Source organism: Gymnoscopelus microlampas (assembly GCF_963454915.1).
Source record: "Gymnoscopelus microlampas genome assembly, chromosome: 7".
Classification (NCBI taxonomy): Eukaryota; Metazoa; Chordata; class Actinopteri; order Myctophiformes; family Myctophidae; genus Gymnoscopelus; species Gymnoscopelus microlampas.
In genome coordinates, this window is record NC_139944.1 from 12,123,435 (window position 1) to 12,149,108 (window position 25,674).

Below are 25,674 nucleotides of genomic sequence, written 5' to 3' on the forward strand. Positions count from 1 at the left end.
TTTTCATGCATGTGGGTTCTTGTTGCACGTCTTGTCAGTGTCTCACGTGAATGATGAGGTACAGTAGGTGTAAATGTTTGTTCAAAAACATTTGAGGGTTTGTCAGCATCACAACGAAATCCTGGCTTTAAAAAATTGTCGGTATCTGTTCTACTGTAGCTCCAAATAGAGACCCCTCCCCCCCACATAGAAAATAAAATAAAATATTTGATGTTAAATAAATACATTCAAAACAATCGTTTTGTATTTTAGGCTATGGACGGTGCCATCATAAGTTAGGTATTTGTGCATTTTCATTAATTCTGCTTGTTAACACGTACTGTATTTCTTATTTAATCTTGAGACAACAGATGTAACTTGGTTATGGCAGAACAGCCATTTAATCCACAAAGCAATATTGGCATCAGAGATCAGGCGATTAGCACCAATACTGACATGTTGATGTCTCCCTTTTTTTTCCTATCACTTCTCTTTTTTCTCCTTCTCCCTTTTCTCCTGCTCAGCCTTCTTCTTCTCCCTCTTTTTCTCCTCCTTGATCTCCTTGTACCTCCACATGGGGGGTTCTAGGAAGCCCTTTTGCTTCTTCTTCTTCTTCTTCTTCTCTTTCTTTGGCGTGGCCTCTGCAGACTTACTGATACTGATCTTTGGGATGCAGCCAGAGGGGAACACGCTGTTCCTCCGCTGTGCCATGCTGCGCGGGATGAAAGTGGTGAGACCCTTGGTGGAGGCCATGGACAGTATGCTGCCCCGCCGCTCCGTGTCAACACAGCAGGTGGTGGCGATGGTCTCTGACGAGTGGATGGAGGGAATCATGCCCGATACAGAGCCATTGCTGTGGCACACGGCGCTCGTCTGCAGCACCTGGTCCGTGTGTTTCTTCACCAGCTCCTGCACAGCCAGGCGCCTCTTCCCGACCTCTGGAGGGCTGGTGGGGCAGAAAGGTCGGCATCCAGTTGCTATGAGGGGGCTGTGGATGCTGGTGGTCATGCGCACCATGTGGTCCATGACACCATTGTCCTGGGGGTCACGAGGGATGCTGAACCCAAAGGTGTTCTTGAGCCTCTGGCTGATCTTTGAACCAGCGCCTCTTTCCGCATTGGCCTTGGCTACTCTCTCCTTGAGCTCGGGCCACTCGGCGACGTAGCTTTCGCAGAACTGCTCGGCTTTTGGCCGCAGGGCAAGGCGGCGGAGACGGTGTAATGTTTCATAACGACCTGTCTTGAGTGTCCAGTCCCGAACACATTTACCACGCGTGGAGTCTACAGCATGTATGTCAGCTCCTGCAGAGAAACAAGGTACAAAACAACGAGGTTGATATCACAATATATATGTATTATATATGAGTAAGTTAATGACTAATGAATGAGATAATAATGAATGGGCTTTTTGATCGATTGAATACTTTATTAGACAGAAATGTAAACAGCTCAAGGTAAAGTCTGACATTTAGGCTAAAAGGATAGTACAAAAAGGTCCAGGGGACTTGTTTCCATCGTGGTCCATGTGCTAATTTAACTGTGCCTCACACAGCCGCACACGCACGCACACGCACACGCACACACACACACACACACACACACACACACACACACACACACACACACACACACACACACACACACACACACACTAAAATAGGCTTGTTGTCTGCAAACAGGATTAATTCAACCTCTACCACCATAGACTAGTAAATCAGAGATTACTGAACAATTTTGATACTAATGCATCATTTATACTCCATCCTGGATGGTGTTGCATGTTTTTCTGTTTGACGTGGGGCCTTGAATTGTTTTTGTCTTTTTACGGATGCAAATCTGCCATTCTTCAAGTAAAGTGACAGAAAAGTTATACCTTGTCCTCTTTTTTTAGATGTTGGTGTTTCGTTATTTGTCTAGCACTGTACAGATACACAGAATAAGGGCAGAATACTTTCTGCCTTGAGTATTAGCAGCATCAAACATGTACAGATAAACCGGCCATTACTGCTACCAATACTGCACACATTCACTTTACCACAGCTCTGTAAAGTACCATGGTATATGTGTTTCTAGTAAGGCCAAATATGTCAGCAAATATACAGCAGCAGAACTAATGCCATATGACCAGACACCATATTGATGAATGATGAAGGTGTTAACCAAAAAGGTCCTTGAAAGGGTCTTAATGTGTGTCTGAATTATATTGCATGTATTTCTACAAATGAAAATGCATAACTATTTTGGCATGTAAAGCTGAAGAATAAAGTCAATCATAAAATCATCTCTTGAGGTTTAATGTTTCCCAGAGAGCAGTGGATATTGTTCTATTGTCAAAGCTGTAAAAGACAATTTCCCAAATAGCTTAGAAAACGCAATAAAGACAACAAAAAAAAGAACTAGAAAATAAAACTCTGAACATCTAGCATGAGTTATGAATATGAAATGTAAAATGGGCCTCATTTAATGAAGCATGGGATGCGATATGTCAAACAATACTAAATATTTAACATAATTTGCCTCAGAATGTCAGAAATGGATCTGGCTCTTACATACCAGCCATGACAAGTGCAGACACAATGTCATTGCGGCCTGTCATTGCAGCTTTGATGAGGGCTGTGAAGCCCCGACAATCCCTTATTTCTGTGTCAATACCAGGAAAGTAGTTTAGGAGATACATCACTGTCCCGACATGACCTGGAAAGTGACATAGAAGGTAGTCAACAACAGCAATGTTTTAGATCATATCACCATTTATTTCCTCAGAGATGATTATGTATACTCTAACATTTTTGGCAACTGATTCCTCGACAGTAAAAGGCTTGCCATTCACATGACATAAAATAGCTATTGCTTAGTATGAAAAGAAAATCTTAGTTGCCATAGAAAGCATTTCAACTACCGCAAAAGATTATAAAATCAGTCAAGGAACTGCCAGTCAATAAAGTACAGTGTACAGTACCTGCTTGGGAAGCGATCATCAGTGCAGTGTTGCCTTCATTGTCCTGTAGATTTATGTCTAGAAAGGGACAGTTCAGAAGGCTGTATACAATATCCAAATAACCTTTACAGCAAGCCACCATCAAGCCATTCTGTTGCAAAAGAGATAAAGACAGTTAATAAACACACAGTAAAATCGTCAGTGTTACTTTAAAGCTTATTTTTTTTAGTAAATACATTTGTGATTTGTATTTCAACCAATCTGTATGGTAGACTCTACTCTAAACACAACTAACACACCTACAGTGGTTGGAAGTGGTCTCCTTGCTCTTCTATTCAGACATTTGTACAATTAGATCCTGTGACCTGTGTTCAGGTAGGACCACTATACTCCAATGGAAATGACTCACCTTCCCAGACGTGCTCTCTGTTATAGTTCAATAGTAAAACTGTCAGTGCTCAGGCTGGGGACCGGGGTTTGAATCCCAGGTAGGACACGAATGTTACAAATACACTCTCAGAGTTGCAAATAGATAAATGAACACTGAGGATTTTACTGTGCAATAACCAAGGCCACCAACCAACTAAAGCATCTCAGATGTTTAAGTTTGCGTTATGAAAGAAAACCATTTACCCAGCCATTGATATCCACCTCCATGGCTTCCTCTTTTCTGATTCCCCTCCCCAGAACCTTCCGGAGGGAGTGAGATTCATTGCGTGCACATGCTGCATACAGTGTGGATGCCGCATGGCCATTTGCTGTCTCCCGCTTATAGTCTGGAAGTACAGAGTCATCAGAGAGTACACTTCCCGAATCTGACTCACTGCCTGAGAGAGAGATTTCTGATGCATCCTCATCAGGGCCTAAGCCCAAGTGGGGGTCATCAGCCGCAGCAGTAGCCATCTATCATGCTGCAAGGAAATGAATTAACATTATTATAATGTTAGCCTGAAAGCAAAGCATATATACTGTATCAGAGTTTGTATAGTCATGTATAGTAATGTATTCAGAGTACACTGAACCGACCATGAGAACTATAACACATTATTACTTGTTCAAAAAACAAACTAACTAACAACAACAACTATTATGTCTCAGACGAGGATCACAGAGGCTGTAATCTCAGTCATGGAAGGGGCGTGGCTAAGTAAGCTCAGCGTGCCTTTACTGTTGAGTAACTGGATCAGCATTTAAAAGCCCCGCTATAGACTGTGCTAAATGAGGAACAACTCCCCCCTCCCTCAAGAAGTCTCAGGTACACGTAAAAAAAAACTGAAAGACAACTTGATCTCAGAAACTATTCACTATATATATATATATTAAAAATCTGTAATATAAACATTTGGCTCCAAGATAGTGACTATTGTTTAAATATTTATGAAAGGGTTTCAAGAAAAACAAAATGTAATCAACACTTATTTTTAGTAATGTGCCATATCTAATGAAAAGTGGATTTGTCCAGTGGATTTGTTCCATGCTTAATGTCACTCATATAATTTACCAAAGTAAATGTTAATGTTACCAAACATTATTAATAAGTTTCATGACAGAACTAGTGCCCTAAAGTTAAAACAAGGAACATCAGACACAATGATATCAGTCTGGCAATAAACAGTTAATAGAATTCATCACTGTGTGGTCAGAGTGATAGAGGCCTTGCATTAAATGTTTGTATGGTTAACTTTCTTCCAGCATGGCTGCCTGTAATTGGTAAACACTTTATAGAAGAAAATGCCTATGCGCAGTGGCAGAATAGGTGAAACATTGGAAAAGCCTGACATTACTGTTCCACTGTGACTTGTTTACCAGATCCTGTAATCAGACACCAAATTATTACATTTATAATTACATATATCATAATGTCAACACATAGAAATTGTTGTCCTGCACATACCAACCGCTGTTTCTTCCAACATGGTGGATCACTGGGAATGGCCTCTACTGCATTAGATATGTTTCTACCAGTCAAATGTCAACAGTAAAACAATGTTACACATACACACAACACAGAATATACTTACCATAAATTGGAACGACAGGACACAGATACCCCTGTGGAAATGTAAATTGTATCCAGACAGGTGAATATTTCACAACTCCATGGAGACTAAAATGTTCTTCCTTTTCCTCTGCAACATCTACAGTATCTTCAGAAAAGCTTAGAAGTGAGTTGAGGATATCTCATCAGGCCTGTCTATCCACGTGCTGTAAACATCTCCATCCCACACACCGCCACAAAGCTGAGTCTTTACATAGACGCTATGCATCCAGCCACCGTGCGCCGTCATCTCATCCCACTTATAAAAGCTTTAGGCAGAGGATTACTACTACGGCCCTTTTGATCTTTCTACAGACCCACAAACAGGGTTAACACTACCTGTTATTTCCACATGCTATTTAGAGTTGGGATATATGAGTGTAGGGAACAAACCGTGATGACATACTAAGCATAAATGCCATACTGTGATTGTCATGTGTTTTCAGACGAATAACAAAGGGGACACTAGGGGAAGTTGTCTTTTGGAAACTTAATGACAAATTAAGGGGTGCTTATGTGTGAGAGAGTATAGAAAAGGGAACACGGCTGAATAAATAATGAGTCACTGCAAGAGTTCATTTAAGTCTGAGTTAAACTTGTATATCTCTGCTGTCCGGCAGGAACCAGCTAACTCCAAAATCAGGAAATGAAAAAAATGGAGTTAGGAGGTTTTGTTCATCATTGTTAAGAACAGCTGAATGGACCTCCAAGCTCACAATGAGGTTGGAAGTCAAAAGGGGGTGGAGCCTGGAGTCAGCAAAACCAGCTAATTCAGGTGGAGTTAGCTGGTTTAACAGAAAATTTGGGCCGCTGGCCTACTCAGGGCCATGCAAGTCGGGAATATATGCCCCACACATTGTGAAATACTTGTGTAATCTGATGTACTCTCGCACATTCTGTTTCATTGCATGCGCTGCCACTTATTGGCAATGGGCACAAACAAAGCCCAGCCAATCAATTAAGCTGACGGTTGCGTTGGCCAATCAGGGACTTATATTGGCTAAGCGGCACAAACGTGACCCGAAGGTTCACCATTCTGTGAAGCCGACATTTTGGCTTCATGACTGGCCTGTCCGAAAAACTTCGGACAGACAAGTGCCCATTTATACTGCCACCAAACACGTCTGTATTCTGAACGCGAGACCCTACCCACTCAATAATCTGACCAATGAATCGAGCCACTGAAGGATTGTGTACAGCCAGGTGATGTTAATTAGCCTGGTAAACCCCTCCCTCCGGAAATCTCATTTCCATTTGATGAGATTTCCGGAAGGGGGGGGGGGGGGTGTTACCAGGCTAGATGTTAATACCATTGGTATCCTTCTGACACGCTGTGGAAAATTTCTTTCTTGTGACAGTGTGTTTATGCATGGTCACTAGAGAGGGATTTCGGAGGTGTTTGTACCTCCTGGAGTTGGCTTGTGAGACTAGTAGCTCTCCATAGACAACCTCTCTTCCAAACTATCACGGCTTTCACTGCTGGCAGAATGAAGCCTGGGCTGAATGCATAACCAAAACAAAATAATATCACCCACCCAACTTTTCCTTTTTTTGGGGGGGGGGGGGGGGGGTCTTTTCTGCCTTTATTGATAGTTCAAGTGAAGATGGACAGGAAAGAGGGAGAGAGAGACGGGGAGAGACACGCAGCAAAGATCAATGTAAACGGGACTCAAACCCGCAATGCGCTGTCAGGCTGCAATAGAGCCTATATGTGGTACACACCTGGACCGCTAGGTCAGCGGGCGCCCCACCGTCCCAACTTCTGACCAATCACACTGTCCAAACTTTCTTGAGACAGTCCGAACATCTGGGGGTGCAGGAGCGTCAGAAGAAAGTTCTGAGACCACCCATCCAACGTTTTATTGTTGTATTGTTTTATTGGATCTTGTTTAGACGAAACACTTATTTGTTTTAGCTCTTGCTATTTTGTATCATCTGTTTAAGAAAGTAGGTAGCTGATATATTGCACTTTTACCTTAGCGATAGGTATACTCTTGGTGGCTTGTTTTTGCAGAAAATGCCCTTAAGACTTCTGGTGATTAGTAGTTTCGTTCCCTACCTATGTTGAATGCACTTATTGTAAGTCGCTTTGGATAAAGGTGTCTGCTAAATGACTGGAATGTAATGTAATGTAATGTTCTGAGTGTCATCATCTTGTAGTTATCACCTACCCTGTCTGAAGAAGGTTTGGACATCGGATGGAGCATGTACGTAGGCCCCTTTATGCCCAGGACACACACACATACGTACATACACAGGTTTAGTGAGTTAATTGATAGATAGATAGATAGATTTTTTTGTGGAGGCACTTCTGTGGCCTATACAGGGTATGCAATAACTTTGGCACGGATCAGTTAAGCTGTTTGCGAGATAAGCTGTGGACGGGCACACACACGCAAGTGCACGCGCGCGCGCGCACACACACACACACACACACACACACACACACACACACACACACACACACACACACACACACACACACACCCACACCCTCTATAGACAGTTAGCCTCCCGCAGAGCCACGTCATAAAAAGGGCAATGAATGAGATAAGTGTAGCTGAATATGGGGAGACAAATGGTGTAAACAACTAAGAACTAGAAGATGACTGTATGATAACAGAAAAATATATAATTTCTTTACTTGTACTTGTAAGTACCTATTTGACGTTGTAGTAATTAAGATATGTTGTATGTGAAAACACGAGGACTCTGAAACAACAACAACAGCAATAACAAAAAAACTCTTTGAAGTGATTACGAACCGAGACTAATGTGTTGGGGGCAAGACTGGACCTGCCAGGGGTCTGATTGACCCCCTCTTGACCAGAGGGCCCTGAGGAGAGATCCCACTGTGACTGAACAACAGCTGTTAAGTCCTGCCCATAGGAGACAATGGAGACAAAGCACGCATGTACTAGTAAACTCTAGCACAACAGCACATGTACACTGCTGCTGAAAGCTCAGAACTTGTTGTTTTCTCCTAAAGAAAGAGCAAATTGATGCACGTGACAAAGACAAGGCAAGGATGCGTTACTGAGTCGAGGCAGAACAAGACACTTTATAGAAAGTGAGGAGGTTCTGAGCTGAGGACAACTGTGAAAAAGAGAGACCACAGAATGAAGACTGAGGGAAAGGTGCAAGGACAGAAGATTCTGGACACCATGGCTGATAGGATGACATTCTTTGGTTCCCGAAGCCAACGCTGGGTAAGTGAAGTGATAGTTACTGTCTGTCATGTTGAAAGAGTCTTCCAGACCTGGGTCTTGCTTTAATGGTTGCAATAAATAAGAGTCAGAGTAAGTTAAAATGTGTGAAAGTGTGAATGCTATGATGATCTGTACTATACATATTATGGACTCATATAGCATAGTGCAAATAGCCTATTAGACTACATGAGACCATAATGTGAAAGTCATCATTTTCATTGCTCATTGTGCTCATCTGTGCCATAACTTTGGTCAATTGGTATGTAATGGCCTCCGTGATTTTACTGTGCCTGATGGATGTGGAGATGGGTTGTAGCCTACATGTTAATTCCTGTGCAATGCCATATGGTGAGGAGATGAGGCAAGGTAGTAAGCCAGCTGACCAAATGGGATGTTTGGAGTAATTGCCATGTCTCCTGATTTGCCTATACATGTATGAAACACAAAATAATAATGTCAATTACTTTAGATTCATTCTGCTGCCTTAATTCTGTCATGATTCATTTACAGTAAAATATCTGGATTGTGAAAGCAAGGTGAAATTGGAATGAACAGCTTATTTTTATGTTATTCACCATTACCCTGCAAAACATTGCTACTTTTCCCAATTCATTTTGCATAATGCATTATAGGCTACAATTCAAATGGAAGCATGGAAATTACTGGGAAACCAAACCCTGCATTTTCAGTTTCCACTGGTTCTTAATTACGTAAATGACCCCAGAACCAACAATGAAAACCAGAATAATATTGTTTTAACTGTAAATAGGCTAGTACAGTATTAAGCCTTGTCTAGCTTCTGCTACTGTAGCTTCACACCTAGCTACAGCTGTACTCCAACTTCCAGCACTTCTGCCTAGAACGCCATTTTATGGTTGCTCTGGTGGTTGTTTATCCTCTCAGAGACATTCCACAGATAAGATAAGAAACTACTTGAGGCAAAAAAAAAGAAAGAAGTAAAGGGATAAGTGGAGAGATAGCCTGAGCATTGAAAGTGGTATAATGAGTAGCCTATGTAAATACTTCCTCTATTCCTCTATTTCATGTTAGCAATTAGGTGCACAGATTTATCCCATTATGAAAAGTGACTACAAGCGAGGATATAACTACTATAAATATAAATATAAATATAAATATAAATATAAATATAAATATAAATATAAATATAAATATAAATATAAATACAAATACATATATAAATATAAATATAAATATATATATTCACACAGATTTGTCATGTGTGTGCAGTACTGCAAACACATGACAAATCTGTGTGAGTTAATAGCTTCTTATTCAATGTATTTACTTAAGTAAAAGTATCTGCAATGTAGATATATTCTGTTACAAGTAAAAGTCCAGAATTCTAAATTTACTTGAGTAGAAGTACAAAAGTTATGGTATTAAAATGTACTTAAAGTGCCAAAAGTAGAAAGTACTCATTACGCAGAATGTCCCGTTACAGTCGTTTTTAAATGTATGAAAAATATTTTTGAAGTAACTAGTAACTAAAGTTTTCAAATAATTGCAGTGGAGTAAAAGTACAATATTTGCCTCTTGAAATGTAGTGGAGTAGAAATAAAAGTACTGAGAATTGGAAATACCCCATTAAAGTAAAAAATACCTCAAAATCGTACTTAAGTACATGTACTTAGTTACTTTACACCACTGCGTACAAGGACATAACTCCCTTTCTTTCTGTCTTGAAGAGTTCACAGACCAGCAGGAGTGATGTGTTGCTGCGAGAGGATGGTTGGCTTGCTGAGATGAGGCTGAAGTGGACCAGGAGGCCGAGTAATGTGACAGCACCAAGTTATGGTAATAGACTACTTCAATATTTTATCTGAGACAAATTAAATCAAGTGTAGCTCTACTACATTGATGCGATGCATAGGCGGGAGGTGCACTACTTAATTCATCCATAGAGGGGCGCCATCTGACTAGAACAGTGGTGGAAAGTAACTAGGTACATGTACTCAAGTACAATGTTGAGGCACTTTTACTTTACTGGAGTATTTCCAATGTTCTATACTTTTACTTCTACTCCACTACATCTCAGAGACAAATATTGTACTTTTACTCCACCATAATTGTTTGAAAACTTTAGTTACTACTAGTTACTATTTAAATGTTGGCTATTTGGAAATAGCCAAGCTACAAGCTCACAATGTGTTGTGAGCTTGTAGATCTGCTATTTTCAAAATATTTGTATACATTTTATACATATGATTATGAAACGGGACATTCTGCATAATGAGTACTTTTACTTCTGGTATTTTAAGTATATTTTAATGCCAATACTTTTGTACTTTTACTCAAGCAATTTTTTATAGTGTTTCTATATTGCAGTATTGATACTTTTACTTAAGTAAACAATTTGAGTACTTTTTCCACCACTGGACTAAAAGGAAGTCATTAGGTAGACAGAGCAGCCATTGAGGCCAGCTAGTGACCACTGTCGTTTTTTATATAACTCTATAGGGGAGACAGAGGAAAGGGAAGCCAGCAGAAGGGAGGTATGGAGAAAAGTGGAGAACACATGGCAGGCTTATGGCTCCCAAGGTTGCTTGAGTCCTGCAGGATTCAGGAATGATGCCCAACTTAGTTGGAATTGAGTAGGTCTATGCCACGTGTTTAATTGGAAAAGATAGACATGGATGATGGTACAAAATGTCTGTTTTGAATAATCATGCTTTTACAAATATAATTACATAAAAAGACAATTGTAAACTGCAAGATTATAGCCATTTGTCATTGCCACTGCCAGAGGTTATCCAACCGAGGGTGATGAATGCTGGGTGATAATTTGCTTATCACATACCCTTAACCTTATTTACAGAACTCACAAAGACGACTAGAAAATATCACTTGAGCAACACTTCAGAATAAATAGATAAGAATTGCTGTTGACAATTGTCACAGGGAGGGCCAGATGTCCTCTGTAGCTGAGCAAAGTGTGGGAAAGGGTGTTGTCCTTAAGTTAACCCCTGGGGGTATGCCCCAGGGGTCTATACTTGGTCCCCTCGTTTTTTGACCTTTAGTCCTCTGCACCAATTGTCTTTGCCAAAAACAGCCAATCTACAAGCCCACAATGCATCACAGTGCAACATGGTTTGGTCTTGTAGATCTGATGTTTTTGCAGAATGCTCACCTATTTTGACATGGAGTATAGGTTTGCAAGGGTTCAACCTTGATTGCCTTGCAGGTCATCACCAGTGTTTTGAATTGGATGCGGGCAGAAACCAGAAGCCAGTGAAGGGAACACAGAAGGGGCGAGATGTGAAAGTTAAGGGAAGTCTAAGACCAGGCATGCCGTGGCATTCTGGATCAGTTGAAGGCGTTTGAGTGAGCATGCTGGCAGACCAGCGAGGAGGGAGTTGCAAAAGTCAAACTTGGAGATGAGTGTGAGGCTTGGATAAGGAACAGGGCAGACTCCTTGCTGAAGAATGGTCTGAACCTCCAGATGTTTTACAGCGCATGCAGGGTCGAGTGATCGCTGCAAGGACAGCTGACTGTCCAGGACAACTTCCGGGCCTAGAACAGACCCCCAGGGGACTCCAGTCAAGAGGGTATAGGGAGGATGAAACAAACCTTTCCATGAATCCCGGAGTGCCGTCTCAGTGATGGCAAGGTCAGAATCAGAAAGGATGACCATGGGGAAGCTGGTGGGCAAGATGGATGAGGAGTAAGGAGTGGGAGACAGCGTGTAGTACCTCTGTGACTGAGAGAAGCGGAGTGGGCCGACTTGAATCCTGGCTGTTTGGGATACAACAGGTTATTCTGTGATCGAGAGAGAGAGAGAGAGAGATTGTTAGAAACAGCTCATTCAAGAGTTTTGGAAAGACAGGGAGAGACAGGGAGGGATTGATACCAGTCTGTTGTTCTCTGGCAGAAAATATTTTCAAATGGGGGTCTGTGGTCAAATAGGTTTGGAGGTCCTTGACATGAAAACCTTTGTGAACCACTGGGGTTGCCAGAAAAAGGCTGCTCAATTTACGTAGGCGGTGGATCAAATCACAAAAAAGTAGCACGACAGGTTGAGAGAAGCGAGAGAGAGAGACAGAGCAGAGGAGAGAGAGACAGACAGACAGACAGACGCAGAGTTTCCACCATCACATAATGCTTGTCGTCAGCGCGTGTTGCGTCTAATCGACTTCTCATGCCAGACACCATTTCTTCTAGCAGGTGAGTTTATTTCAACAGAAAGATGGCAAACCAAGACACGTACTGTACGTGGCTTTTTATTTTTTAATTGTTGCAAGCTGCTTCTATTGCTGAGGGGTGTAATGATCGTTTGTCTGTCTACTCAAAATGTTTACTCAGTGCTTGTACTTGTATTTATTCATTTATTTTCATGTATTTATTTAATTATTTATTTACTGTGCAGAACAAGACAACCAAAATAGCGTAAATGAATAGCCGCACATGGTCCTACCCGACAGGATTTTTGGGGGGCCCCGTCGGCCTCGGCTGAAACTGAGAACTGAATGTGATATGTAAATAATATTTTTTTTATCCCACTAGTAGCTATTGGCTAATTTGATTTAACACGTACAAACTATGCATGCATGCAATGTAAACACAACACACACACACACACACACACACACACACACACACACACACACACACACACACACACACACACACACACACACACACACACACACACACACACACACACACACACACAAAAATCACATTTTGGCAAGGTCCAGGTTTTTCAGCACTCCGGGTTTGTCATTTAAGCAGGGCTTTTAAAGGGGCTTAAGTAGATAACCAAAGGACCAAGGGCATTTTTATATTTTTATAGCCATAATCTCCTGGGTAGATTGAGATTGCAGGGTTATGCTAGTAATGTGTGCGTGCGTGCATGCGTGCGTGTGTGTGTGTGTTCTCGTGTGTGTGTGTTCTCGTGTGTGTGTGTGTGTGTGTGTGTGTGTGTGTGTGTGTGTGTGTGTATGTGTGTGTTTGTTTATGCAAACATAAACAGCAGAAAATATGAGACATATTCCTAAAACTACCTCTGTTAACTTCTTTGCTGTGTTTACATGCCTTGTGTAAGGGGTACATGCCTTGTGTAAGGGGTCACATAAGTTTATACATACATCTAATTGGAGCGCACTACATGCTGCCACGGGATTGGACAGCTGTGCTTGGAAGAGCATCTACTCATGAGTCCTTAATCTTTGCTTTGAGATTAAATCAGCCTGCCTGCAATCTACTTGCTCAGTTAACTGCGTGTGAGTTTCCGCTTCATGTACGTTTTTGCACAACAGAAGAGACATTGAGGTCTGTTATCTTTTTTTCCTTAGATATATTGATTGCTTGATAGGCAGACAGACAGATTCGATGTGTATTACACTCACCACATGTATGGAAATATGTCTAACTTTACTAACATGCTATGAGAGCACCTATGACAACAAGAGAATGATACTGTGAATGTTATGGTCACAATGAACCCAGAGCAGAGGTAATGGGAGGGGTGAGAGCAGAAAGGGAGGGAGAAACAGGGAGAGTAGGTGGGACCGGGATGCAGTGAGAGAGAGTCATCCCCTCCCCTCTCCCAGCTTTTCTCTTGCTGTCTCTCTCTCTCTCTCTCTCACTCACTTTTGCTCCCTCTCACAATCTTTTGCTCACTATCTGACCACACAGTGGGTTAAGTGAGTCAGTAATCAAGTTAGTGTTGGAGAGCGTTGTCTCTCTGGTCTTGTTTTGATTCCATCTCTGTCTTCAAAACATGGTGTCCTGACAGGATTCAGACCCGTCTTCACCGTGGACAACATTGTGAGTGGAGGAGAACTGTTAAGACTTTGGTGTGGGGGGCTCTCTCAGGATTACCACAGGAATACCCTCCTTTGATTGCGTGCGAGCGTGTTCGAGCGTGTGTGTGTGTCGTGCCAAGCTTGTGCCATGTCTGCCCCCGTCAAGACAAGCGGGAGGGGATCGGCATGAAAGGCGGTCGCCACAAACGGGAATGTGCTTGTCCACACCTGTTCCAAAAAGTTGTCACCAAATGTGGCTGCTGCTACGCCCGTGTCACAGGTAAGTATGGCACGTGCCACTGTTCAGGGAGCGATTACTTTCTTCCATCACAGGCACTGGTGTGATGGAGTTGAGTCTTGCAGTATGTAGTACAGCATGTCACCAATGTATGAATATGCGGATCTACAGAGTCAAGCTTTTTTTTTCTGTTAATCCATCTGCTCATAGGTCAGATGCCACTGGGGGATGTGTGCAATACTTTGACACGCAGAGATGGAGTGTGTCACACTGTCAGAGGCTTGTTTCTGAAGTCAGAGAGAAGAGTCTACTGACACCCTGAGGAATCAGGGTTCTAGAACAGTGGATCCCAAACCTTTTTGACTCATGACCCAAAATAGAAATGAGATGTTTGCCAGGGACCCAAACTAGTGAAAACAACAGATCTACAAGCTCACAACGCGTCGCTTTTTCCTTAAACATTACATTTATTAATGCAAATTAGATTAGATTGTTTTCGTTTTATTTATGAAATACTTATATAGGAATTGTTTTTAATTGATGATTTTTTTTTTGTTTAAACCTTTTTAAATCTTTTGAAATGATATATTTTTTTAAATGTAGGAAACGATAAAAAGGGGATATTCACTCGCGACCCACTGTTTGGGAAACAATGTGTTCTAGAATACGCTGCATCCCCTAAACTTCTTTTGCCATTAAGTTACTTTTCTTACCTTTCATCGGATGGACAATGCTGCTGATATGAGACAGAGAGCAGAGCAGTGGCATTGTTACGATGAAACATTTTATGCGGTCAATGTTGTTAGTTATAGAATTCAGGAGGAAATTGATGAGGATTTAGGAGAAAGTGTACTTGAGCAACTTTGACACTATAATTGTACTGTTTGTAGAGTTGAGTAGCCATAACAAGATCACAGAGGTAGATCCATTTGAATTGTGTGTTTACATGGGGTTTCACTTCAGTACACACAGTGTTTGTTTGGTTGTGTATATGACACATATACAGCTTCGGTCGCTGGCGTTACAGGTCCAAACAGAAAGTGAGAGACAGACCAACATCTGGAACTCTGCAATGTCTCGGAATGTGCTGCTCTTGGATCATTGAATCATGGAAACGCAGGAGTCACTGAGTCACTCTCCCAACATTCCTTTCCTCAAAAAGCAAGGCTTAAGAAGCCCCCCTCACACACACACACACACACACACACACACACACACACACACACACACACACACACACACACACACACACACACACACACACACACACACACACACACACACACACACACACACACACACACACACACACACACAGACACACACACACTCACATGCGCGGGCACACACACACACACACACACACACACACACAACGAGCGCCATACACACACACACACACACACACACACACACACACACACACACACACACACACACACACACACACACACACACACACACACACACACACACACACACACACACACACACACACACACACACACACACGCACACACACACACACTGAGTTAAAAGTCATTTTCTATATTTTGATCTGTCAGAAATAGAAACAAGAGACAAGATTTATGGAGACAGTTGATAAAAGTGTTGTTATTGAGCATATTCACATGGCCATTTTGATCATATGTCATGTACTCAGGGGTGAGGGGGATTGGGAGCAGGATTTCCCATATTTACAATGGCCGCCATTTGAATATGGTCAAAAATCTCCCTCTAACTGATGAAAATGAAGTTAGTGTTTTAACCTCTATACCACCAGGTGCCCCCTCACTTCACTAACTCTTAATACTTATTATTTTTGTCTTTGCCAGACTAACACTCACGCACGCACGCACGCACGCACGCACGCACGCACGCACGCACACGCACACGCACACGCACGCACCAACGCCACTGTCCCAACCTTTAAATCCTCTGATGTTCCAGTTGTCAGAGGGTGATTATAGAACAGCTCTCCTCTATTCTGTGATTCAATGACAGAGAAGCCCTGCAAATATAACATATTATATATTATTATATTATAACATAGTATATGTGCAAATGAAAGTTATAGGATTACGTTCATTCCAAATCCCAACCAATTTAGCCTTGAACGCAAGAACACCAGTGACTCTTCTTATCTATAAGGATGGAAAAAACCCTATTGGAGAGATGTTTTTTTTATTTTAGTGAATGTGCATCCCGCTCCTCCCACCTGAGTAGTTTAAAATTGCAGACCAGCACAGACCTGGGGTCTGTGCTGGTCTGCAATGACAACCAGCACAGACCCCATCTCACCAACTCTTTTCCATCTAATAGATCTTTCTCTTCTGCCTTTCCCAATTCAGTTCTCTAGAGTCAGCAGGGAGTCCGGAGGAACATAAAGTGGTCAGACTCTTCATTTTTCTTATGCTTTCCCTCCGTTTTTGAGCCTCGTCTTCCTCTTTTCTCTCCTCCTCTTCCTGGCCTTGCTCTACTTTCCTCCTGAAGACCTTGTCCTCTTCACTGTCAATATGTTCTCTCTCTCATCTCTGTCCCTCCTTTCATTTGGCAGTATATATTCAGCGACTGTTTATAAACATAGTGAGACTCTACTGGATACCGTGTGGATGTGTGTTCGGGGAGACATGGCTCTGAAAACTATTTCAAGTCCCTCCAGCAGTCAAACCACCTCATAACACATAAATCACTCTAGTCTAGTGCATAAGCCCCCCTGTGACTAATAGTCCATTAGTCGGCAGTCGTGTGCATGCATGTGAGGTCATCACTATACCATCATGTGTATAAATGAGCCAAACAACAAGGAAACTGACCATATTCATATGGCAGCCAAGTGGCCAACCCACCCCTCCCCGACTGATTTAATAGCAAAATGGTCGCTGTTCAAATATGGTCAATGACTTTGTGTGTCCGTGCCGAGGCTTGTGCGAGCTGACTGTAGTCAGTCCAAAGACCCGGTCTGTGTTGCACAAAACTCTGTGCAGATAAACTGTACTTCTAAAGTGGGACTATGTTTTTTTATGCTCAACAGCCAATGTCTCTTACACAGAACAAGCAGTTAGTATAGATGTAGGGAAATCTATATATTTTAGGGATGAGAGGAGTGCGGACTGTGAGGTATTTTCCTTGGCAAGATTCCAAGAGGAAGTGAGGCAGTGCCAATAAGCCTGCGCTTTATTGCAATGATGATGACTTCATCTAATGGCATGCACCAGCTCTGACCCTCTTTATAGACTTCTACTTGCACTCGGTGACGCAATGAGAGCTGCCGAGGACAGAGAGGGAGGGATGGAGAGAGCTGGTCCACAGCCTTGTGGTGCCCTTATTGGATAGGATAGGATATAGGATAGGATAGGATCGGACTTGGACACAAGAACCTCAAAATGCAATACAGACACGCAACATGTGCATACTGCATAGGAGCTACAGTATAGAGATGATTAGACCTGGGGTAGTGTCATGGCATTTGAAGTGGTGTTCCGTTCCCACAGCATCTAAATAAGTACTGCTGTTACTGACCATGTCCATGTATGGGGGTGAGCGGGGAACACAGAGCACTGTGTGCATGACTGTCTCCTAACCATCTCTGTGGCAGAGAAAGACCACCTCACACCACAGACCGCAAGAGGGTCGTCTCTCTGTCTTTCGGTTGATCTCTCTCACTTTTGTATATGTCTGTGTGTGCGTGCATGTCTGTGTGTTGCATACAAGAGCTAGATAGGCTAGCCAGACAAACCCTACTGTTCTTATAGTCAATATAGCAAACATGAACGCAGAGCTACAGGAGTGTTCTGACTAAACTAAAAGAATGGCTGACCTCAAAATACAAGTGAGCATAGTTTAACTCCTCCTTGGTAGTAGCATCCTCTGCCCCCCCCCCCACCCCCACCCCTCCTTCCTCTGTAAATATACCTGTTGATGTTACAGTATTGTATTGTATGCATGTGTTGTATGAATGTACTATATTACTGACGAATTGAGTACAATGGACCACAATGGAAACAAGCCCCCTGGGGCTTTTTGTGTCATCCTTTTAACATAATCTCTGACTGTACTACCTGTACTGTTAACAATCTTGCTAATAAGTATTCAATCAATCAATTATATTCTAAACCAATGTGAGAATATGAAAAATAGTGGTTGGGATTCATTATTATTATCTTCTAGCAGCATCAGCAGAACAGGGTTGTCACAATGGTGAGACATTTAGACTGACCCCGCTGATGTGATACAGGTTCCAGTTAAAAACAACATTGATTGATTGATTGAATACTTTATTAACAGTTTGCAAAGACAAGCACAGGGAAGTACAGTTCAATACAAGGTCTTGTTTCCATTGGGGTCCTTTGTACTCAATTCATTGAAAAACAACAGACTGCTAGTAGTCACACAGGTTGCATAATGGGTGTGCATCTCAGACCATCCGGATTACAGTGAGAATTCTGAGCACAATACAGAATTCTTAATCATTCTGTTTCGTTGAGGCCTTCGTTGTTCTCTCCCCATCTACTTATGTGACTACCTTGTTTGTTGTTTTTTTGTCGTCGATCTGGATGATCGTCTGCTAAATGCCTAAATTATGAATTGTACATTGCAGGATGTAGGATATTTGTCAAAATAGCACTGAAAATGTAAGGATGTGTAACGTCTTCAGTGATCACAATATATCAGTCAGATTCCCAATCTGATCTGGCACGCACGCACACACACACACACACACACACGCACACGCACACGCACACGCACACGCACACGCACACGCACACACACACACACACACACACACACACACACACACACACACACACACACACACACACACACACATATGCACACCCACACATACGCACACCCACACGCACACACACACACACACACACACACGCACACGCACATGCGCGCGCGCGCACACACACACGCACACACACACACACACACACACACACACACACACACATACACACACGCACAGTCGCACACACACGAGGCATTTGCACAAGCAAGCAAGCAAGCTTATATGCATTCATGCGCTGCTAACATGCTGGTTGCGATCCATATGGCGATCCAGCTGTTGCTGTGTGGGAAAAAGGTTCATTACATAAGCACCTCAAACAAACACCATGAGCCATGAGTCGCTCACCATGTTTCTTCAGCACCGCTTTGCACGTCACAGTGACCATTAAGCACCATTAAGAGCCGGTTCATAGAGAATGTTGATGTGTTTGTGGAAAACCTTGCTCCATTTCCACAGCAGAGGTACCTGTCCTGCTGTGTCACCTCACTTCACTAGATGGCTAAGATGGCTGTTAGTGGCATTATATGACCAGACATTAAAACCGTTGTCACAAATATAACGAGAAAGGCATAGAGGAGAACATTACAGCGGCTGGCCCCGTTGTGATAAAAGAGATATTTGTACTGTAGGCATCTGAACATACTGTACGTGTTTAGAGGTTATCGGATATATTGGACTGACCAATATAGGCTACCATATCAGAATCAGCGACTACAGACACCAGTATGGCAGATTTCTTTACTTTTATTTTTCAACATTTCAGCATTAATTATGCACATTGTTGATGATGTTAATTATACAGGGTAATTCTTTTTTTCTTTTTAACATTTTTAATGCATAGAAAGGTAGGCTACATTTCAACCACTACAAGTGCTTAAAGAGCTTGAAATGTAACATAGAGTAAACAAAAAACATGTGACGACAGTGGAATCAGATACCTTCTATCTATCTATCTATCTATCTATCCTACTATAATTCTACAAAGCTCTGTAGTGCATGGTGAGGCCAAAAACTATTCTGCCCGGATCTCCTCAGTGGCTGGAGCAATTGATCTGAATTTGCACACACACATTGACCATTACGCACAACCATTACCATGTGCATGGAAAAGTAAAGAACTGCAATCTCAGCTGTTTATTAGCGTTTTTGTGTAAAAGAATGTCGCCATGGTTACGGCTGCCCAGCTGTGGGATGGCCGAGCTGTGGGATGGCCGAGCTATGGGACGAACTGCCTCCCTGGTTGGCGGTTGCCAGATCATGTGCGCATATCCCCCCACCGGTATGGACTAGTCTAGTATACATTAAATATGAATATTGGAATCTTGGAGAGAGTTGATATGTTGATATCTGCCTTCCTTTTCTCCAATATATCTGAATTGGTATTGGCCTTGACAAATCCAGACGACATCTAGTTTAAATCAATACCGTTTCTTTCATTTTGGGCAAGTAAAGTGGTTGGAGTATTGATGGAATCAGTTGTATAGCATTTCTCTGACATTGTTAAAATAAGGTTATTGTCATGGCGGCTTTGTTCCCAGTGTAGAGTGAATGTAAGGATTGCCACTGAAATATTCAAGCTTGACATTTTGACATATTTGGGCACACAGGCTTTTATGTAAAATAATTTTACATAATATATTTCTTTTATTTGCTAAAAACCTGTGGTATTATCAGTCAGCATGCTATTTAATCGCTTCATAGTTCAATTCACAAAGTTGCTACACATACCTTCAGTGGCACCACCCACACCCACAACATGCCACCACCCACACCCACCACTGTGCCACCACACACTCCCACCATCCTACCACCACACACTCCCACCATCCTACCACCACCCACTCCCACCATCCTACCACCACCCACTCCCACCATCCTACCACCACTCACTCCCATCACCCTACCACCACCCAGTCCCACCGCAGCCACTAAACCCATCCAGCCCCTCCCCCATAATCCGCTTGCTGTTCTACACATCCCATTACAGAAATGAGTTTGTGTTGCTCACATGGACAACAGCAAAGTGACGAATGACTTACTTTAATCAGAGTAGCTCGTTTGACTGCAGTTCACTAGTGACAACTGCAGTGTTGTGAAGGAGACCGATAGTGTGACCCAAGGTATCAGCATAGTAGCATGCGATAGCACGTTCATAGTACACATTATAATCAAATCATCATTCACTACTGATGTCCATGAGGGTGGTTGCAGTGAGGAAATTCATTCAATGGAATTCCCACCTGCAACTGGTTTTCTGCGGGATAAAACGAGAGGAGAACTGAGATGATCAGACAGTGGAGAGAAAGGGCCATATTTTTTACTGTCTATCATGTGCTGCCTCCTTGAACAATTGCAATTGGACAATTTTGCCAAATATCTGTCTCAGCTTTTCTCCAGGGCCCTCAGCTTTTTTCCCTTTTTTTTTTGTATAAAAGTGCTGACAGAAAATATGGGCTTCTGGGGGGTGGCCAGAGTGACAACATAGGATTCCTGAAACGGTTTGCTTCACTTGGATCAGCAGAATGTAATGAAATGTTAATGTCAGGGTATTTAATTAGAACAGTATGTTTGAGGTTGTTGTACCCATTTCCATAATCCACAGGCTTAGACTGAAAGCTGAATCGTTCTGCGGTGTAAAACGAGTGACAGCTCATGCAGGAGCCCATGCTGAGTTGCATGAAGAGAACGTTATAGCGGATAGGACATGACAGGTCAATCAGGAATACCTTTGGATCACACCGTTCAGGAAATGTCTGAGATGTGCTGAATCGGATCCCTCTCTGGCTGGCTTGATGATTCTTTTTATGCTTTTCTCATCATCCACATTCTATTAGAAGATAATATGCTGTAACATAGTAACTTCAAATGTATCAGATATAAAGGTATCCTCTATAAACCTAGATTCAATTCTAATCAGGTTATGGTGCCTTCAGTCACTAGTTTCCAATAGGGTGTCATCAGTAACTGCAGATTCAGACTTCTAATAGACAGTGCATTCTTATTACCTGATTTGTTAGGCCTACTGATGCACATATTAGTTGATATAATGTAAATGTAGTATTTTTATTTTAAAATCTCCCAAATTGTTGACCCTTTTAAAAGTTTTCCAGAAAAAAACACTGACTGAACCTGCAGCATTCATCATCACAAACATCTTTTTCAGCTTCACATTCAAACATAAACATTATAAAAGAAAATATTGGCTAAAACCGATATATTATTTTGATATCGGTTCGATACCGCAATTGCATTTTACCGATACTGATATGATGATCGATTAGTCGTGCATCCCTAGTTCCTATTTTCTTATATGTTTTGTCATGGTTGATTTTGAAGCACATTGAAACTCCATGTGAAATATATCATAGGACCGAAATATATCATATATGTATGGAATATAAATACATTTGACTTGATTTCACTTCTCCAACGATGCATTTTGTTTTGGCGAAGTTAAAGATATTAACTGAGATACAGTGCAGTAGTGGGTTCAGATAAGGCATATTCACACATGTCTGAAGATTGGCTTGTCGTGGTATGAGAGGAGGTCAGAGAGAAGAGATCATTATAGACTGTCGGCTAAGGCTTCATTCTAGTTGTTCTAATATGCCGATATTACAGCACATCTCCTAACACAGACTTTGGTTGTTGCCACCAAAGGTTTCAAGACACTTGAAAATGGGACAACTTGCCTCTTTGCTCCTTTGATATACCAGCTGTTACCCATCAGAGCAATATTCCCTCCGTGTTGTTAATCATTCAGGGCTGGCAGGCAGAGCAACTGCAGTTGCCGAAGTTACAGTTCGGGCTTAAAGCAGGAAATTGAACTACATTTTTGTGCGGAGATCCACAGTCTACAGTATCTGACCTAAGAGAATTTCTATACCCTATAATTAGCTATTTCACTTTTTACCCACCCTCATAGAATTTCACATGATCTTTTTCCATCTGCTTCTCTCTCCCACTTGGGTAGAATCCTACTCTGCAGCAGGGAGTGAGGGTAGCATCCCTCCCACAGTCGGCCCTATGCCTCTCCAGGCCTCAGGTGCCTCCAGCTCGCAGTCCTCACCGGGAGGGTCACGGCACGCCGTCAGTGCCCTGAAGAAGTGGCTCACCAACCCGGTTCGTAAGCTTAGCTCTGAAGCCCGAGGAGGAGGAGGAGGAGGGGGTAAGGGTGACAAGCTAATGACCAAGGCAGAAGGGAAGTCTACCTCGGCCCTCTCCCCCGATGGACAGAGTCAGGGAAGGACCATAGAACAGCCTGACTATACCATCCTCCCTGTAACACAGACAGACACGGTGAGAGTCGGTGAATCCATTTCAAAACCTATTTAAAGATGCATGAAGAGGGTCCACTTTGTTGTGTATATATTTATCTTTGTCGCTCATGTCTGCCATCGATTTTGTCTTGTACAGGAGAGGAATGATGGTCCGCTGACTCCTACAGCGCTTTCTCCAGTGCAACCACTCAGTCAAACACCCTTATCTGACCTTCTGCACGATTCACACAGTCAGGTAAGGAATGGAACAACTTCTCTTTCTTTCTTTCTTTCAGCCTGGCCAGCTCGCTTGCACATGAATGGGCATGCATACACAGTACACATGTTGACTGATTTTTTTTTTGACTATCTGTCTATCTGTCACATCATTATATTTGGATACTTCTTGAAATATTTAACCATTTAAAACTTTAATAATTTGATACTGGAATAATAATAATAATAAATGCCCCACTTCTTGGGGTGTTTTTTGTCACAGTACATTTGCATATACGGGGCGGCAGTGGCTCAGGGGTAGAGTGGCCGGATGGCAACCTTGAGGTTCCCAGTTCGATCCCGGGCTCCCCCAGAGTTAGTGTCGAAGTGTCCTTGAGCAAGACGCTGAACCCCTGATTGCTCCCGATGAGCAGGTTGGTGCCTTGCATGGTTTCCTCCGCCATCGGTGTATGAATGTGTGGGTGAATGTAATGCACAATCTATGTAAAGCGCTTTGGATAAAAGTGCTATATAAATGCAATTTGTCCACTGCATTTACCCATCCTATAATCACTAGGAGTAGTGAGCAGCCATTGTGCGGCGCTTGGGGAGCAATTAGGGGTTACCAAAGCAGGTCTTTTTGAACTGAAGCCCCCACCAGTTGATGACAAACGTATACGTTGTTACACCTTTCAAGCATCTGTGTCACATTGTCAACATAATTTCTTTTAACATTTTTTAATTACAATTTTACATTTTTCAGAAAACTTATGTTAGGATTTTTTTTAATCGGCCTCAAGTGTAAATGGGTTTATCTTTGGGTGGCAACACCCAGTATCCGGATTGTTGGTTTTGCTTACTGAATACTGATACATTTTTTTATGTAAATGGATCAAATTACAAAACAAAACTTGAGCAGTTGTGTAATTCAATCTGTAATTAATTAGGTTACTTACACAATGTACTGTATGTGTACTGTAAGTAACCTTCCAAACACTTTTAAAGACCACACACATTCAGGCATAAACACACATATACATTGTGTGTATATGCGCACACACATGCATGCACACTTAGACACACACACACACACACACACACACCTACTCACGCACACACGCAAGCACACACACACACACACACACACACACACACACACACACACACACACACACACACACACACACACACACACACACACACACACACACACACACACACACACACACACACACACTCAGAAACACACACACACACTCAGAAACACACTACTACACTGCTACACCACCTTTCTCTGAAAACTCTTTACAGTGCTGATTAGCTTTCAAAAGCTCTGTGTGGTGGAATCAATCCTGTGGGCTTTTCCAGACAGCATCTGGAAGTGATCACGCAGCCAGGCAGGCAGAAACAGGGTCAGAGCTGGGGGTTGGTGGGGGTTGTGTGGGGGTGCTGCTGGGGGTTTGAAGGGATGCAAAGGAAGACACCAAAATTGGAAGGAGAACAGGAGAAGCCTTGGGGCTGGGTGAGGAAGGGGCCAGTGGAGTTTGGACAATAGGTTCATGTGCCTTCAAGATTGAGGGGGGAAGGTTGAGAGTGAAAAGGGGGCTCTGGAGGGAGAACTTAAGGATTCATTCCAGCTAGCGACGCAGCAAGTAAAGAGTCCTGCGCCGAAAGTAGCAGCTCTGCAAGCTCACAACATATCGCACGGACGCTTTGTGAGCTTGTATATTGTCTATGTTCAGTGCGGGACACCATTGTACGACGAGTATAAATTAAGCATAACAATTAAATGAGTAAAGTAAGTTCTTTGGGCAGACATACTGTATATTTAGAACAAACCTTAAATCTACCAGAAAAGAGCTGATACACATTTTACAGATCAAAATCAGTTATTTCTATGAATGACTGTCTCCTCTCCACCCCCTTTTGACCTCCAACCGCATTGTGAGCTTGGAGGTCCATTTAGCTGTTCTTATCAATGATGAACAAAACCTCCACTTTTTGTTTTGTTTTTGTCATTTCCTGGAAGAAAAAAAAAAAAATATATATATATATATATATATATATATATATATATATATATATAATATATATATATAATATATATATATATATATATATATATATGTGTATATATATTGTTATTATATCATTGCATCTCAATCCTATAGTATAGGTTCAAATATGCAAATTCTCAGAATTCTTTTTTATATCGTAGTGGAAGGATTTACAGTA

General features: G+C 42.1%; 2 protein-coding genes across 6 annotated transcripts in view; one reads left to right on the forward strand and one right to left on the reverse strand.

Moving 5' to 3' along the window:
* Positions 1-436: 436 nt before the first annotated feature.
* On the reverse strand, positions 437-5,047 carry ankrd33ab (ankyrin repeat domain 33Ab). Its single transcript, XM_084063131.1, has 5 exons — positions 4,938-5,047; positions 3,550-3,827; positions 2,938-3,067; positions 2,532-2,672; positions 437-1,280 (listed from the first exon to the last, which is right to left on the reverse strand). Exons 2-5 carry the CDS (start codon positions 3,817-3,819, stop codon positions 463-465), a joined length of 1,359 nt encoding a protein of 452 aa, XP_083919257.1. The 5' UTR covers positions 3,820-3,827; positions 4,938-5,047; the 3' UTR covers positions 437-462.
* Positions 5,048-7,911: 2,864 nt separating this feature from the next.
* The window catches only part of arhgef25b (Rho guanine nucleotide exchange factor (GEF) 25b), a 31,191-nt gene continuing 13,428 nt past the window's right edge, over positions 7,912-25,674 (forward strand). The window contains exons 1-4 of one of the 5 annotated variants that reach the window (XM_084061454.1): positions 7,912-8,163; positions 9,870-9,978; positions 22,938-23,263; positions 23,381-23,479. In XM_084061454.1, the coding sequence (XP_083917580.1) occupies positions 8,074-8,163; positions 9,870-9,978; positions 22,938-23,263; positions 23,381-23,479 (624 nt within the window). In that variant the 5' untranslated portion in view covers positions 7,912-8,073. Of the gene's footprint in view, positions 8,164-9,869; positions 9,979-13,773; positions 14,209-16,517; positions 16,558-22,937; positions 23,264-23,380; positions 23,480-25,674 lie in introns of those variants that run through there. The other 4 variants (XM_084061457.1, XM_084061456.1, XM_084061455.1 and 1 more) reach the window with 4 other exon arrangements.